Consider the following 18,069-nt stretch of genomic DNA (forward strand, 5'->3'; position numbering starts at 1 on the left):
TGCTCATTTTTCTTCATTTCCTAGCCCCATAAAAGAGGGGGGTGGTCTGTCTATGAGGGCATCTCCTCAAAGGTTTAATCAGGGAAGAAAACCCACCCTCAATGTGAAAACCCTTTTCCATTCACTGGAATCTCCAACTAAGTAAAAGGGAGATACTGCCTGCTGACTGACTGTGGATTCGATGTGACCAGTTACCTCAAACTCACGCCGCTGTATCTGCCCTGCCATGATGGACTGTATCCCCTCAAACTGTGAGGCAGAACAAACCCTTCCTGCCTGAAGTTGCTTTGCCAGGTGTTTTGTCACAGCAATGAGAACATTAATCACTGCAGCATGGTCATATAACCCTGGGGGGACAGGGCTGCTGAGTCCACAGCATGGGAGTACTGTGGCCTTGACTGTGGTAAGGACACTAGCCACATCGGAGTGGGCTGAAGAGTGTGCCGTGGTATCCAAAATACATATGCAGTTCTTACAAACCGACATTAAAAAGACAATAATCTTCTCCACAGAAAAGTGGAAAGTGATTATAAATACGCAGCTCAGAAGAGAAAGGCCACAAATAACCAGGCACCATATGAAATGATGCTCAGCTCACAAGCACAAGGGGGAAAGGCAAAGGTTACAAGAGATGTTGGAGAGATGGCTTGGCAGTTAAGAGGGTGTGGATTCAGATCCCAGCACCCTTGTCTCACAAACATGTATAACTTCAGCTCCAAGGAACCTAGCCTCTGTAGACACACACACACACACACACACACACACACACACACACACACACACACACACACACACCCTCACACATGTGCGCATGCATGCGTCACACACACACACACACACACACACCCTCACACATGTGCGCATGCATGCGTCACACACACACACACACATAAAACACTAAAATAAGTCTTTCATAATGAAAAGAAAATCACAAGAGTTCATTAACCCATATTACTGGCATGTGTTTAAAGTTTGCAATCAAGTGTTGGTGAAATCGTGGAAAACAGCTCTCCTCCTCAGGAATGACTGATGGAAGTGTAAAATGAATAGTCCAAGAGCCAGTGAGATGGCTCAGCAGATTAAAAATGACTTCCACCAAGACTACCCACCTTAGTTCAATCTCCAGGACCCACATAGTGGAAGGGAAAAAAAAACTCCAACAAGCTGGCCTCTGAACTCTGTAATCATATGCCTTGGTATAGGTGACCACCCACGTGGGAACACAGATATAATAAATTAAGTCTAATTTTAAAAGGTTTTAAATGGGCTGGGCACAGTGGCACAAGCCTATAATCCCAGCACTCAGAGAGGCAGAGGCAAGTGGATCTATGTGAGTTCAAGGCCAGCCTGGCCTAGAATGCAAGTCCAGGACAGCCAAGGCTACACAGAGGAACCAGGTCTCAAAAAGCAAAAACAAATAAACAAAAATAAAACAACAACAAGGTTTTAAATGGACAGCCTCCTAGGGGGCTTACCTGACAATAGCTATAATGATGTCCAATGTCTTTATCCTGGGACCCAGAGCATGGTTCTCTGACCCTGCAGGTTCCACTCCATGGATTCAACCAAGATCATGTGAAAAACAACGTTATACTATTGCTGATGTATACCACGTAGGTAGGGCTAAGGTGGCCAAGTCAGCACAGAACACCTATGGGCTTGCCTTCTTGTCATGGCCCCATAAATAGTACATTACAACAATTTGTATTGCAGCAAGCATTGCAGGTTCTTTTACAGGTGATGTGAGTCAGACTCTATGCTGCGTGCAGGTTCTATGCAAATATATCATTTATGTAAGGGACTTGCATATTTGTGGGCTTTACCATTGATTTTACATCTTAACTATCCTTTAAAAAATCCAGAATCCCAGAAGAGGGAAGGGAATATAAATATAAGCAAGATCAATGGTACATATGGATGACAATGTCATTATGAAAGCTATTAGGTTACAGACTGAGTTTAAAATGTTGGGGTGAGGGCAGAGACTTATTTGTCCTGTGTGCTGGCTATATTTACGCCAACTTGACACAAACTATAGTCATCAAAGAGGTGGAGATTTCAACTAAGAAAATGCCCTCCATAAGATCTGGTTGTGCACAAACCTAGAGAGCATTTCTTAGTGATTGATGGAGATGGACCCAGCCCATTGTGGGTGGTGGACCCCTGGGCAAGTGGCCCAGTTCTATAAGAGAGCAGGCTGAGCAAGCCATGTGGAGCAAGCTAGTAAGCAGTACCCCTCCATGACCTCTGCATCAGCTCCTGCCTCCAGGTTCCTGCCCTGGCTTCTTTCAGTGATAAACTACAACATGGAAGTACAAGCCAAATAAACCCTTTCCTCTCCAACTTGCTTTTTTGATCATGGTGTTTTATTGCAGCAATAAAAACCCTAACTAAGACAACATCAAGCGCTTTATATTGTTTCCATATTGCTCTAGAAGGCTCTAAACCTGGAAAATTCTATTCAAGGATTAATTACTGGATGTTCCATGATAACTTCAGACTCTACCCAACTGGGATGTGACTGAAAATACCATAGACCGATTAGAGGTTATTGTAAAGAAGGGCCATTGTAAAGGCATCTTTGCTGGTGTGCTGCATTAATCCTCGGTGGTGGAGACTGTGCAGCGATGGTGGGGTTCTCTGCTGATGGGCAAGCTCAAGGTCAGGAAGTAAAGCATTTCCTGCCCAGAGGGAGATGGACATGAAGGGGACAGGGGTGGACGATGGCTCACAATGAAAGACAAAAGATTGTTCTAAAACAGAAACTGTAGGCTCCAACTTTCCCAAACCTACTTTATTTGGGGTTCTTTAAATGCTTACACCTCCCTTCCAACCCACCTACCCTAGATAAAAGAGAAAGGAGGATTATGGGAGCAGGAGAAGTAGACCTTGTTGGATTCAGTTCCTGGGAGAGATTCTCCTGGTGCAGTCAGCAGGATTTCAGCAGACCAGCAATTCCATCAAAGTTGTTGCTGGAACCTGGAACAGAAGCCGAAGCCTGGAGCCTCTAGAAGCCACTCGAAGTGGAGCAATGAACAGCTAACCAATACCAAAACACCCTCCCCAAAAGACTAGACAGCTGTAGTATTACTATAAGCTTTAATTTAAGAGCTAAAAACATGTTTAGAGGTTGGTAAATGTAAATTAAAATTATTTAGGAAAACTTCGGACACTGTGATAAGACTCAGTAGGAGTGGATAGATAGTGGAATAATTTCTCTAAGATTGTCAAATGCAAATGGCCTGGTCCTGTAAATGTGACTTTTACTGGATAATTCTCATAATTATTTTTATCATATATAGTTTATTATTTTTAATAGAAAGGGGGATATGTAGTGGATATAAACATGTTTTTGTTTTGATCCCAAATATGGAATAGGTATTGGACGTAAACATGTTTTTGTTTTGATCCCAAGTATGGAATGGGGAACAGATTTGTGAAAGAGCAGGTGACATTTATCCAATTAGAAGTCCAACCACTTCATTGCATGGGGGCTTGGTTTTTGCCAGCTGAAAAACATCCTAGTACAGACTCTGAGAGTAAATATATATCCCAAAACAGGAAGCTGGGGCTTTTTGGGTCTTGGTATTGTTTGTTGTTCACCTCTCCACCTTGAGACACCCCTAGAGAGAACTGCTCCAGCAAAGGCTTCGAGGGTTTGGACTCTGGCTGAGGCTCCAGGTTCTGGTTGCTCCAGGTTCTAGCAACAACTTTGGTGGAATTGCTGGTCTGCTGAAATCCTGCCAACTACGCCAGGGGAATCGCTCCCAGGAACTGAATCTAACAAGGCCTACGTCCCCTGTTCCCATAGACCTCCTTTCTCTCCTGTCTAGGGTAGGTGGGTTGGAAAGGAGGTGTAAGCATTAAAGAATCCCCAAATAAAGTAGGTTTGCCTAAACAACTAAGCTTAATTGTACTTAAACTATTTGGTCTTCAGCTCCATCACAGACTTGAGTAGGAATAAAATGAATCACCTTACGATATAGGAAGTGCAGATTGCAACTTCCCAAATGAGAAATTTACAAAGACAATTTGCTGCCTGAACAGTCACCCAAAACTCTCTACATCTTTGGAGCATCATCTTCAACCTTCTATTTCAATAACAGACATATTTGGGAGGTAGGAAATAGTGAGACTTGCTGACCCTGTCTTGACAGAGTTTGGCAGTCAATTCTGAATGCATGCAAGCTTGCCCAATTTTTAGGCAGAATTCTGTCTGTAACAGAAAAGAGGACATTTTTTCCCAGTGGCATGATTGCCACATTTCCATAAGGAGGGTCTTTATGGCTTATTAGCGTCTTTGAGGTAGGCTGGGTGTTGCCAGGAGTTAAGCTGTCTCATTGTCAGTGAATCTTTAAAATAATAAAAACATTTAAATGAAAAAAAATAAAAATAAAGTAGGTTTGGAAAAGTTGGAGCCTACAAGAAACAGATGAAATATTAGAGAACAGAACCTATGACACCAATCCCAATATTAACACTATATTAAGATGAAAGCTGTGTTAGGCGTGGTGATGCACCTAGGAAGATCGGAAGCAGTAAGATCAGAAGTTCAGGACCATCTTCAACTACATAGCTAGTTCAAGGCCAGCCTGGGTCACCTGGAACCCTAAAAGGAGAGTGAGAGAGGAAGGGAGCCCCTCTGCAAAGGGAATGCTGCCACTTATAATGGGCTAGGCCTTCCAGCATCAATTAACAATCACAGCACTCCCCCAAAGGCATGCTCACAAGCCAACCTCCTCTAGATAATTCTTCCTTAAGACTCACTTCCTGGGGGGAAGGCTAGAAGGACCTGGAGGGGACAGGAACTCCACAAAAAGACCAACAGAGTCAACTAGCCTAGACCTAGTGGGGCTTGTGGAGACTGAAGCACCAAGGACAATGCATGGACCGGACCTAGACCCTCAACACATTATGTACCCGATGGGCATCTTGGTCTTCATGTGGGTCCCCTAGTAAGGGGAGTGGAGGCTGTCTCTGACAAGGACTCTGTCATATGCTCGCCGATCGCTTCCCCATGGCAGGGCTGCCTTGGAAGAGAATGCCCTCCAGGCCACCAAGGAAGAAGAGGCACTCAGTCCTGATGTGACGATGTGGTCAGGTATGTTGGGGGGCTCCCCTTTTATGACAGGAAGGGGGGAGGAGCGAAGAGGGAGGGAGGATGGGACCAGGAGGAGAAGAAGGAAGGGTCCATGATTGGGATGTAAAGTGAATAAATAAATAATTTTTTTAAAAAAGGAATTTCTTTCCAGGAGATTCTAAGTTATGGTGTGTTGACATTCAACACAAACCATCACCAGGCACTGTGGTGCACACCTGTAATCCCAGAACTCAGGGAGGCAGAGGCAGGTGGATCTCTGTGAGTTCGAGGCCAGCCTGGTCTACAAAGCAAGTCTAGGAAAGCCAAAGAAACCCTGTGTCGAAAAAAACAAAACACACAAACAAAAACCAAACAAACAAACAAAAAATAAAACAAAGCAAAATCAACACCAACCATCACATTTATCAGAGTCATCTAAAGTCCTCTTGTCATGTAGTCTCCAAAATTAAAATTAACTTTAAAACTTCCCCTCACCAAAGTACATAATCAACACCATGAAAAAGAAAGCTATAGAAAAGGTGAAAATGTCTGCAAATCATGTGTCTGTTAAGTGGTTACTAATAATTGGTACATGGACACACTTCTATAACACAGCAATTGTTCAATCCAACTCAAAAACTGTCAAGGGAGTGGACAGGTATTTCTCTAGGGAACAGATACAAATGTCCAGGAAGCAGCTGAAGACATGATGACAGGCCGTTAGAGAAATGCCGATCAGAACCACAGTGTGATGCCACTTCTTGTACACGGGGGTGGCTACCATCAAAACAAAACCAAAGACAGTGAGCTACAGTTGTGCACATCTGTACTCCCACCTGCTGGAGAGGTCAAGGCAGGAGGATTGCTTGGGGGCAGAATTGACAACACAGTGAAACTTCATTTAAAATGAGGAAGAACAAGAGAGAGGAAAAAGAAAAGGGAGAGAGGGAGAAGATTTAGAAAGTCATGAGTGGAAAAACGGGAGCCCCTTTTCCCTGCTGCTAGGATAACATAGCATACCCATTGTGGATACCATTTGGTGTTCTTTCAAAAAGCTAAAAACAGGGGCTACCACTGATGGCTCAGTACTTAGGGAACATCTACTACTCTTGCAGAGGATCTAAATTTGGTTCCACTCACCAATATTGAGGGGCTCTACCTGAAACTAGCATTTGAGGGGAATCTATTGCTTCTGGTCTCTTTGGGCAATGCACTTACATGCACATACCGACATACAGAAACACACAACTACACAACCAAAAAATAATAAAGGCCCAGAGACATGGTTCAGTCATTAAGAGCACTGATTGTTTTTCCAAGGAACCTGAATTCAATTCCCAGTACCCAAATGGTAGCTCACAGCCAAGTCCAAGGGATCAATACCCTCTTCAGGCCTCCAAGGGCACCAAACATGCACATCGCACAGACACACAGGCAAGTAGATACCCATACAGATCAAATAGGTTTATTTTAATAATAATAATAATTAATAATAATAATAATAATCTTGTAACAATTAAAAACAGGGCTGGGGACATGACACAGTTGTGCTTGCCTAGTATGCACAAAGTCTTGGGTTTAATCCTCAGCTGTATACACTGGATGTGATGGTGCATGCCTGTAATTTCTGCCCTCAGAGTATAGGATCCTGAGGAGGATCCCCAAGTTCAAGGCCACCTTCAGGTACTTTAGTGAGTCCAAAGCTCATTATGGAGTATATGAGATCATGCCTTACAAAAAAATAAATAAATATTTTAAGTAAAGCAGTGTTATCAAATGATACAGCAATCCCATCTCTGGGTTGATATTCAGGACTAAAATCAGGAGCTCAAAGAGATATTTTTGGTACTACATTCACAACAAAATCATCCATCATGTCCGCGAGTGGATGAATGGATAAATAAAATGTGGTTTGAGGCTGGGAGTGTAGCTCAGTGGTAGGGTGCTTACCTAGCACACGCAAGGCTTTGATCCCAGCATCCCACGGGGGAGGGGGGGAAGGGGGAGAGGGAGGGAGGGAGGGAGGGAGGGGGCAAGGACAAAACTGTAGTCTTAACAACGAGAGAGTATTCGGTCAAAAGAAGGCAGTTGCGTCCATGTTGTAAGACTTCATGCCTTGAGATTGTCCTGGTGACTGAAGGCAGCCAGTTACAGGGATGTAACAATGCTGCTTCCAGTTAGGACCCGCCTAGGGTGCCTCCGAGGTTTACAGAGACCAGAAATACACTAGGACTGCCACGTTCTGGGGGGGGGGGCGCGGGGGGAGTTGTGCCTAAGGACAGATCAGTGGAGACAAAGTCTCAGATCTGCAAACCACAAAGAATTCTGAAGATCAAGCCGGGTGTAGCGACGCGACGCAGGCCTTTAATCCCAGCACTTTGGAGGCAAAGGCAAGCAGATCACTGTGAGTTCGAGGCCAGCCTGGTCTACAAAGCAAGGTCTAGGACAGCCAAGGCTACACAGAGAAACCCTGTCTCAAAAAACCAAAAAGGGGAAAAAAAAAAAAAAAAAAAAAAGAAAGAAAGAAGAGAAAAGAAAAAAAAAAGAATCGTGAAGAATGAACAAATGTGTGCTTATGCTTATCACTGCACACTTATATCATTAAGATGGTAAATTCTGTGTCACGTGTATTTTACTCCAAAAGGGAAAACGAAACCTATTTAACGCAGATTTCCAAATGTAACAGCTTTAAATTCCTCTTGATCATTGCCTCCTCCAGCGTCACCCTGACACTCCAAAGTTGTTTGGAAAGCAATTTTCCGTATTATTAATTATGTAGTTTATGTACACACATTAAACTTTCAACTTCATTGAAATACATACAATTTTATTGTGTGTGTTAAATATTGTCATATATGATGTAATTAGATATGCATATATGCAGGGATAATGAAGGAGTCATTTTAATATGAGCAGGGCCAGAAGGCGGAAGACTCATTAATGCAGAGCAAAACTACAACACTAGGGACACCCAGCTATTGTAAGTGAATCCCAAAGTTCCCTGAGGACTTGGTGATTTGACTGTGGTTGCAGGCGGGGCTCCCCAGAGCTCCAGGATAGATTTTAGGCAGTTCTGCCATCCTGAGGAGAGCCAGGGATGATGGAACAAAATCACAAGCAACAAAAAAGAGACAAGTTGTACTTCATTAAAATTAAAAACACTATTTTAAAAGGTTAAAAAGTGGAGCTAGAGAGAGGGCTCAGATGCTCTCCCAGAGAACGAAGTTTGGTTCCCAGCATGTTGGGCAGCTCATAACCACCAGCTGTAATTCCAGTCACAGGAGATCTAAATCCCCTCCTCACCTCCGAGGTCACCTGTATACATGATACATACACCCAGAGAGACACAGACACATACATGCACATAAATAAAAATTAAAACTAACTAAATTTTTGGAAAAGTGTAAAATAACCCAAAAAAAGGAAGAAAAAATTATCAGGAACCATATGCCAGGGTTGGAAGGACAGCTGAGAGATAGAGAACGTGGCTGTCGTGTGCAGTCCTCGGTTTGATGCCTGGGACTAACACTAAACAACAACCACTATCTATCCAATAAAGAGTCAGGATCCAGAATATATAAAGAATTCTTATCACTCAACAACAAACAACAAACGACAAACAACAAACAGGCAAGGATTTTTAGACAGACACACGGACACCCAGCAAGCACAGCAGTATGCTGTTGGGAACGGGAATAAAATGACCAAGAGATTCCACAGAAAGAGAAAAAATAGCCAGTGTTGGAGAGACTGTGCAAGAACGGGATCTCTCACACTTGGGCAGACATAGACTGCAAAGGAGTGTGGCTGTTCCTAAAGTAGCTGAGCCTAGAATCACCACAGAGCCCAGGAATTCCACTCACTCCTAGGTAGAATCCAGGAAAATGGAGAATATGATTATGCTTTGAAAAGACTGTGGATCACCAATTTATTCAGAATTGCCAGAAGGTGGAAATAAACCCAATGCCCACTAAGGGACAAGTGGACAAGCATGCAAAAGTAAGGCACGTCCTAGAGCCAATCAAAGAAATAAAGCCCCACGAAGACCACAGCGCGAACCCTAACAATAGTGTACTGGCTAAGAGGAGGACACAGCCGGCCACACACTGTCTGACTCTGTGGACATGAGATGGTCAGAGTCGGCAGATCCACAGAGACATAAAAACAGGCACATGGCTGCCAGAGGGTCCAGTAGAAGTATCCACTTACTGGGCACAGGGTTTAGTTTGAGGGTGATGAAAGTATTTGGAACTAGGCAGTTATGGTGGCATGCACAGAGTGGTAAAAATACAACTTTTATGCTGTGAAAATCAGCTAGAGCCAGGCTGGGTTGGCACACGCATGTAATCCCAGCACTTTGGAGGCAGAGGCAGGAGGATCTCTGTGAGTTTGAGGCCAGCCTGGTCTACAAAGCGAGTCGAAGATAGCCAAGGCTACAGAGAGAGAAATTTTGTCTTGAAAAAAAGAAAGAAAGAAAGAAAGAAAGAAAGAAAGAAAGAAAGAAAGAAAGAAAATGGTTTTTTAAAAATCAGCTAGGAATAACATGGCTGTCTTTCAGATCCTCTGGTGGAGATGGATAAGAAGTCTTGGTGATATAGGCCCACTGAACAGGCAGCTCGAGGTCATGACTGTGGGCCACAGAGCCCTGAGGTGGCAAAGCCAAGATGGCGGTGGGTTTCCTGTCTCCTCACACAGCCTTCTCAATACTAGACAGTTTTCTGGGAATTCCACCCCACATATCATATACCGTGTGTAATCGTTCAAAAACAAAACAAAACAAACAAACAACCCAGAAGCACCTTCAAGGCACAGTTCTCTCTCCTCTAGGTCAGGTTTGGCTCCTCATGGCCAGGCCCTCTCCCCTCAAGGCCACACTCTGGCCCTGCATGGTCAGGCTCTCTCCCTCGGGTTTGAGGCTCTGACCCTTTCACCGCAGCCCTTGTGTTCAGCTTTTGGCCTAGGCCTCCACATGTCTCATTCATTCCTGCACACAACTCAGGTGCCGTAAGCCACCTGTCACTACTTTTACTGCACCCCCCTCCCTGCTCACAGAGCAGCCATGACTGTTGAGGGCTACATGATTGTGTCTCTCAACCATCCACATATGAATCCCCCGCAGGATTGCATCACAAGGTGAGACATCTAGAAGACATTAGATCATAAAGGTGGAAGCGCCTGAGAGATTAGAGTCTTTATAACGGACAGCGAGCCTGCTCCACCACCTGAGGAGTAGAAAGCATCTCTCCCCAGACAAGGCATCTGCAAGCATCTTGACCTTGGACTTCAAGAGTGTGCAGCTGTGAGAATGAACGCCTGGCGTTCTAGAAGCCTAGTCTACAGTAATCTGTTACAGAGGCCCCGGCTGCCTTAGACAATGATTGGCAGCAACTAGAAAAGGTAAAATGTCATCACAATGATCTAATCTTAGAAAGGGGTGTCATTCATGCTGTTCAGATTTGGCCTGTGTCCCAGTGGTAGTTGAAGATATTTCTTATGTTTAAAAATAACTGGACAGAATATCATCCGTTATGGGGATATTCATAACGACAAATCAATAGCCCTTTTGATAAATGACATTGAAGAGTGAATAGTGAAAGAAAAATGTAGTCACTCAGAGTATGTTTGCAATAATTAATCTTTTGGGGATAGATAAAAAATGGAGAATACAAAAAGCAGCTCAGAGGTAAGCGTGGTGGCATACACCTTTACTCTCAGCAGGGGTAGCCTAGTCTATGCAGTGAATTCCAGGCCAGCTAGGAATACATAGTGAGACCTGAGATGCTGTGTCAAAAAGCTAGAGATGAGGAGCAACTCAGTACACCTTAGTGACTAAGAAGTTCTCAGTTGCCTAGTTCTGAGTTCAAATCCCACCCTTTGCACTTCGTTAGAAAGTTGCTTTTAATTTCAGAGACTTTGCAAACTAAGGGCCATAGTAGCACATGCTTCAAAAGTCAATATAGCATTAATAAAATAGAACACGCAGGGCATTGGCCCTAGACCTGCACCATAGAGCTATGGTGCTCGATGAGATACAAGGTAGTCTGCAAGAGAACTGAATCACACCGTGGAGTCCACGATGCACCACTGTCCATGGACCCGAGCAGCAGAGCATGCTGGGAGAAGCCCAGGGCAGGTTAGAACAGCTCCACTGTACGCTTGGTCCCGTGCACCTCCAGGATTCACAAGGCCTCAGTGGCCAGGTGAGGAAATAGTAGTGACCCTCCCGTTCCTTATAGTCAGCAGAGTGAAGACACACCTGTCAAAGGGAAGGTTTCAAGGTGATGGGGCTTCTTCTCAAGCTGCCATGGAGACTCTAGAGCAGAAAGCCACAGTTGAGAGTTAGGGTGTGACTTGTAAGTAACGGGTTGTGTTTGACACAGGGTGGGGAGGGATGATTGTTTTTTTCTTTAAGAATCTATACACTTCCCTATTGGAAACACTTTCCTAGTTTTGAAATATATTAATGTCATGAGTCATAAAGATAGGGCTTGTTTAAGATGGGGTCTCTTTTTAAAACATTTTAATCACATTTATCTATCTATCATTTACTTATTTATTATTTTTATTTATTCTGTGTATGAGCAGGTGTGTAAACCATAGTAACATGGAATTCAGAGGAGCTTATTCTATCCTTCTGCCATATGGTTGTAGGGATTGAACTGGGTGTGTCAGGCTTGGCAGCAAATGCCATTACCCAGTGAGATGTCCTGCTGGCTCGAAACAAGGTCTCGCAAGTCCAGGTTAGGCTCATGCTTCCTACGTGGCCAAAGTGGACCTTGAACTCATTCTCGTGTCTCTACTTCCCAAGTGCTGGGATTGCAAGCGTGCGCCACCGTGTCTGCCTAGTAGCAACAAGGCTAGGGCTAGAGTGGTTCCAAGAGAAGATGCCTCCACTTTAGTCACAGGACTGCCACCTGAGGGTCAGAGGAGGAGTCCTTTCTTCAACGACTAAGTCTCATTTGAGCTCTGACACGAAAGGCAAAGGCAACACAGGTGATGTGCAAACAAAGGTCATCTCTGGCTCTCCCTCCCTTCTCAAGGAAATAGGTGCTCTTCTGCCAATGGACAGTTAAGAACGGCTTCCCTGTTGTAGTCGGGGCTACAACCAGTGGCTCAGGCCAGCCTTGATTGCTCTGGCATGGAATCTGTACACTGCGACTTTCAAATGGTTGGGAGCAGGTCTTGCAGGGGCTAGATCAATGGTAATCACCTTCCTCTTGAGCTACTGTGGAGAGATGGGCGCAGCCATTCAGCTGGCAGGTTTTCCCTCAAGCTGCCTTAGGCACCAGCCTGGAGAGTCTTACGTCATCATGGTCCTTCACTTCTTCTTCCTGCAATTAATTAGTTAATTGCTCATCTACTAACTGAACAATATTTTTAAGTTATTAATGGCTTGCTGTAATTTAAAGCATTATAAAACTACTATTCAGCCTTAGAGAGAGAGGGGGCAGGCTGGGAGATGTCTCAGTTGGGAAACTGACTGCCTTGCAAACTGACCCACAGAACTCATGTAAGAAGCTAAAAGTGACAAAGCTCATAATCCAGCACTGGGGAAACTGAGGCAGGAGGACCACTAAGAGTTCCAAGTTACTAGCCTGGTTCTGGGCTCCCAGCCAAACCTCCACCACACATCTGTTATCACGCAAGAATTCTCAAGGGACAGCTTAGGTAATCAGCCATTTACCGGAAGTGGACAATTTAACCACCAGAATTTCTCTGTAGCTAAGATTTGGGGATGTTGAATGGAAGAAGAGAGAACAAAGGGGAAGAGACGCGGTTTAGGACATGGTGTCCTTTAGAGGAAAAGGGGGCAGAGAGAATGGAGCAGGGAGGCTGTCATGGAACACTGGGAACCTGGGCTGAGGAGTAGTCAACTTGGGGAGGGGCGATGCAGACACAGAACCGAAGGGATTGTTAAAAGGCACTGTATAGGTGTGATGACTGTCTCAATCCATTCTATGCATTTTATGCTACTATAACAGAATACTTGAGTTGGGTAACTTAGAACAAAGACATGTTCCCTGTTCTTTGTTTTGTTCGATTATGTGCATGCATGTGTGCAGATATGCATGTATGATCATGTATGTATGCACATGTATGTGCATATGTGATCATGTATGTATGCACATGTGGGTGGAAGCCAGAGGTTGACCTCAGGTATCCTTCTAGGATCTAGTCTTCTGTGACAAAGAATCTTACTGGGCCCTAGGGCTTCCTGCTAACTACACAGGGATCTCCCCAGCTCTGGGATTACAAGCACACACACCACCACAAGCCACTCAGCACTTGTTGGTTTTGAGGCAGCATTTCACTGTGTAGCCAAGGCTGATCTGGAATGTATTACACAGACCAGGCTGTCCTTGAACCCACAGAAAACTGCCAGTCTCTGCCTCCGAGGTGTGCACCACCTTGCCCAGCGCACAGCCATTTTTTTTACATTGGCACTGAGGACCAACTCAGTCCTCACACTAGTGCAGTAAGCATTTTATCAGCTGACCCATTTCCCCAGCCCTAAATGAGAATTGCATTTGGTGCTTGGACCTATAGGCTAAGAAGGCTGAGGTTGAGATTACACACCATAATAAGTCTTCATCATTGTCATGTGACATGGTAGAAAGTATCACATGGGCAGAAGAGGAAAAGTTACATGACTCAAGAGCCTCAGGCCCTTGTATGATCCGTGTTCACAGCATAAAAGTAGGGTGTTCTCATCGGCCTTGCTTCCCAGCATGGTGCCACACTGGAGATTAAGTTTCCAGCAAACATCTTAGAGGACACTTTTGACCACAGCATGATGTGCAAGCTCAGCAGAGCTCTACAGAGGTCACTCAGTGGCACCTGTCCGGGACCAAAGGACGGTTACTTCCGCAGCATGGTGGTAGTCTGCACAGGTTGTCTGTGGCTAAATGGGCCTGAAAGTTTGTTTAAAAGGGCTCAGGATACAGTAAGATAGGATGTTTCTGACCCAACCATATCTCTAATGGAAGAGAGGGATTCCAGGAGAAAGGGTGGTTGCCCAAAGACTCATGTTCACTGGCAAACAGGCCAACTGCCATGGTTAAGCACTGAATGTCCTCCAAAGATTTGTATGTGAAGTCTGGATCCCCAGGGAGGTGCTACATTCCTTTAAGTATGGGTTGTTAGGAACTCCCAATGTAATTGTGGCTATGTCCTCAAAGTGGGATTATTCATTATATATATATATATATATATATATATATATATATATATATATATATATATATATATGTCTTCCCCCACCCCCCATGTCATACCTCCATTGCGAAACCCATAAAGCAACCTGCTCTTGGACCTGAACTTCTAAAACCATAAGCCCAAACAAATCTATCTTTATTTACTTCATAAGTCTCCCTCTCCAGGCTTTTTGTTACAGTGATGTGAGGCTGACAAATACACCAAAGCAGGCATCCTTCTGTTCTTTATCTCCAGATGCTCAGGTCCTTCACAGTGGGAATCAACGTAATTTCATTGTAGCCCAAACTGGCCTCCAGCCAGAACACAAGGGAAAGAGAAGGAACAAGATAAAAGCTTTCCTCACTCTTGGCTCCTCTACTGGCTCTTTCTCTTCACCCAATCCCGAAAGCCTGGGGCAAACTACTCCTGGTGTTTTCTGATTAGGACCTGCTCACACTGTGTCCCATGCTTTGTGGTCCACTGGGAATGTATCCACAAGCCCCTCTCATCTCCATAAGTGACATGGCTAAGAAGCCTTTTCTGGCCCTTTTTTGACTTTTCTAAAACAGTGGGTCTCATAGTGTGGTAGGTGAGCGCCCCCCTCCCCACTTTTTTGGGACAGGATCTCACCAAGCAGTCCTGGCTGGCCTAGAACTCACCATGTAGCCCAAGCTGACCTCAAACTCACCAAGATCCACCTGCCACTGCCTCCACAATGCTGGATTAAAGGTGTGTCCCACCACGCCAAGCAACTCTGACCATTCTTAAAATTCCCTACAAACACAGATCCAAGGGAGAAGAAGGAAACATGACCCTTCTCTGTGCCAGGGCTTCTAGAAGAGTGCCTCAAAGATACCCTGCTCATGAGGTAGCTATGTATAAGCAATGATCACTAATTCTATCAAACTAGGGAGCCAACTGCACTTTCAGGAGCCACCATCATTATGCACATATGCACAGCCTCTTGTGAAACATGAAAAATTCATACATTGTAAGCTCCAAGCTGGGTAAATGCTCCTAGTTATGAACGACAAAATCCCACAGGAATGCCCCTTTTGTGATAAATGAACTAGAGAGAGCTGCCGAAAGGCTGAGCCAGAGCCGACCTCAAGAACCAGGAAGCAGAGGCAGAGATGGGTTTGTAGGGGTTAAAACTACCAAAGGATTTAGCCTGGTGCTCTTGTCTTCAAATTGCCCCCCCCCCTGTCCATGTGCCCTTTATTTGCAATTTAGAGTCCCTGTTAAATTCGGGGTGTGTTCCAACAATCACTCCCGATCAGCCAGTCAGGCAAGCTGCCTTTCAGACTCAACGGTTATTATCCGGGTGTGAATCTGTTCCCTCGAGGCTGTTGGGGTGACCCATACACCTTGCCTGGCTTGAGAATGCTCACTCACCCTCCATGTTAGGTGATCTTGACTTTCACCAATGTACTCCCATGAGGACTCCTTTTGTACTTACCCAGCTTTCAGAATAATATTGAGACATTTGGGGTTAGGGGTGTAGCTCAGTGATAGAACACTTACTTAGCACACACAGTCCCTGGGTTTAGACCCCAACACCACAAAAAGAAAAAAGAAAACAAAAGGTAGATAGATAGATAGATAGATAGATAGACAGACAGACAGACAGACAGACAGACAGAACTAGAAAGCTGGTGGTCATGGTGGCTCACATCTGTAATCTGAGCACCCAGGAGACATGGGATTGTCATGAGTTCAACTCCAGCCTAGACTACAAAGTGAGATTCTATCTCAAACAAAACAAAACAAAATAAAAAGGAGAAAGAAACTTTTACTTCAACTAATCACCTGGAACAAAACAAGCTTCCTCGATTTATATTCCAGCTGCCTCTTAATGAAATATAAATATAAAAGCCAGAGTTTTGGTGGGTGTAAATTAAGTAAGTACTTGCTTCACCTTTCAAAAATGAAAGGAAATAGCGCCGCCCCTCTTTGGCTAGAAGTGATCCTAGGAAAGTCAAATGCTAGACCGCTCTGCTGTGTCAGGAAACGAGGAGGCTGTAACCCAATCATTGCCCCCAGAGCTGCTCTCTGAGGCTTTCTCTGTAGCACACAACCTGCGTGCTGGGCAAGCCCCCCAGTGAGCATGTGCAAACCTCTCCCGACTTCTCCAGTGGCTGTCTGAAAGGAAGCGCCTTTAGGACTAACCTCATCCTGCCCTAGAAGGGAAGACACACAGGATTCGATTTAAAGTCATTCATAGATTGGTTTCTTATCTTCGCCACGAGCGTGGGAGAGAAGCAGCAATGAAGCATTAAGACTGCGCACTGTAAATGATCAGTTGAGACATTAAAGCTGTGAAAAAAAAAACATTATACGAGCATAAACGTCACCCTGAAACGGAGGGAAATGTGTGTGAAAAGACCACTGGGCTTGAAATGTGCCCTGCTGGGAATTATTGGACCGTGTGAAACATTATCCATGACCAAGGATAACCAAGCTAGCCTTCTTTGTCTCGCCATTAACACAATCAGGGACTCTTGTCTTCAAATGAGATTCTTCCCTTCCCACCCTCTTTTTTTCCTTTCCTTTTTGGCTCTTTAAATATAATCCACGCAGTCTCTCCCCGTTCCCGAAGTGCCTCCCAAACAGCGCTGGGGAAGCGCTTTGGGAAGCCCTTGCCGAGACACTTAGCGGAACTTTGTTCTCCACATGGGCTATCCAGCTTTCCTCGGTGACATCACAGCCTCCCGACTCTTCACTGGCTGAGAACAGAGTCCTGGCAGTGGTGAGAGGCTCGGGGCGCTGGCCGTGGTCCTGACCTCCGAGCTCAAGACTCCAGTGCGGAATGCGCCCAAGGCGGAGACCTTGCCACTCCCGTTTAGCCAAGTGAGCCCCTTCCCCTCCTAATCCCAGGAAAGTCCTCTGGCCTTCACTGCAGCCCTCCACTGCGCTCTTTGAGCTGCATCGAAAAAGGGTGGGGCACTGAGCCACAGCTGCAATCGGATGCCGCCCGGGAGGATTTAAGAACAGCACAGTGGTCCACCCCAATCGCCACTCGCCGTCTCCAGCCCGGGGACCAGCTGGTGCCTGACGTGGGTTCCCCACCTCCCAGGCACAAGGAGGAGAGGGCAGCCTTTGTGGGCGATCAGACGCCCACCGGCGAACCCGAGCCTCGCCTCACCCTGCGCGGTGAAGGAAGGGGTGGGCAGAGCGCGGTGCGCGTGCAGATGCGGGAGGCAGAGCTCCAGGCGCCGCGTGCTGGCAGCCACGCGGAGATGCTCGCTTCTCCGCGAGATGCCAGGGGTCAGCCCCACGCTCCGTTCTCCCCCTCCCCCCATACCAACCTGATCATAGATGTTCTGCAGGGCTTCCTTGCCCGAGGCCCGCCGGATCTCCACCTTCCGGCCTGATTCAACAGATGTCTCCCCGCTGGCACGCCGGCTCTGCCGGTGTGGGTCGGGGCCCAAGTGGGCGACATCCCGCTGCTGAGCCACCACCTGCCCCGAGCCTCGGCCCACTGAAAGCGAGTCGAAATCGATGGTCTTGTTCTCCGAGGACCCTTCCACCGGGCAGAACATACCGCAGAATTTCTGCCGGGGCTTGGGACTGCCAGAGCCCAGGTTTTTAAAAAAGGCAGGGACCTCTTCGTCCTCTGCCGCCTTCCCAGATTGCTTTCTCTCGGCCATGGCTCGGGGGGCGCTGGGGAAGGTCCTCTCCGTCAGTCTGTCCGTCCGTGGTTCCCTAAGTCTCTCTGGCTGGGTGTGCACTAGCCCCTCACTGCCGCCGCGGCTGCTGCTCCCTGCCTACCGCAAGGTGCACAGAAAGGATGG

General features: G+C 45.8%; 1 protein-coding gene across 1 annotated transcript in view; it reads right to left on the reverse strand.

Annotated features, from left to right (window-relative positions):
* Positions 1–18,069, reverse strand: part of Dpysl2 (dihydropyrimidinase like 2) — a 103,297-nt gene extending 85,228 nt beyond the window's left edge. Inside the window, exon 1 of the mRNA XM_051160748.1 lies at positions 17,584–18,069. Coding sequence (XP_051016705.1) covers positions 17,584–17,925 — 342 coding nt within the window. The 5' untranslated portion in view covers positions 17,926–18,069. The remainder of the gene's footprint in view (positions 1–17,583) is intronic.

This window comes from Acomys russatus, chromosome 18, assembly GCF_903995435.1.
Source record: "Acomys russatus chromosome 18, mAcoRus1.1, whole genome shotgun sequence".
Taxonomy (NCBI): Eukaryota; Metazoa; Chordata; class Mammalia; order Rodentia; family Muridae; genus Acomys; species Acomys russatus.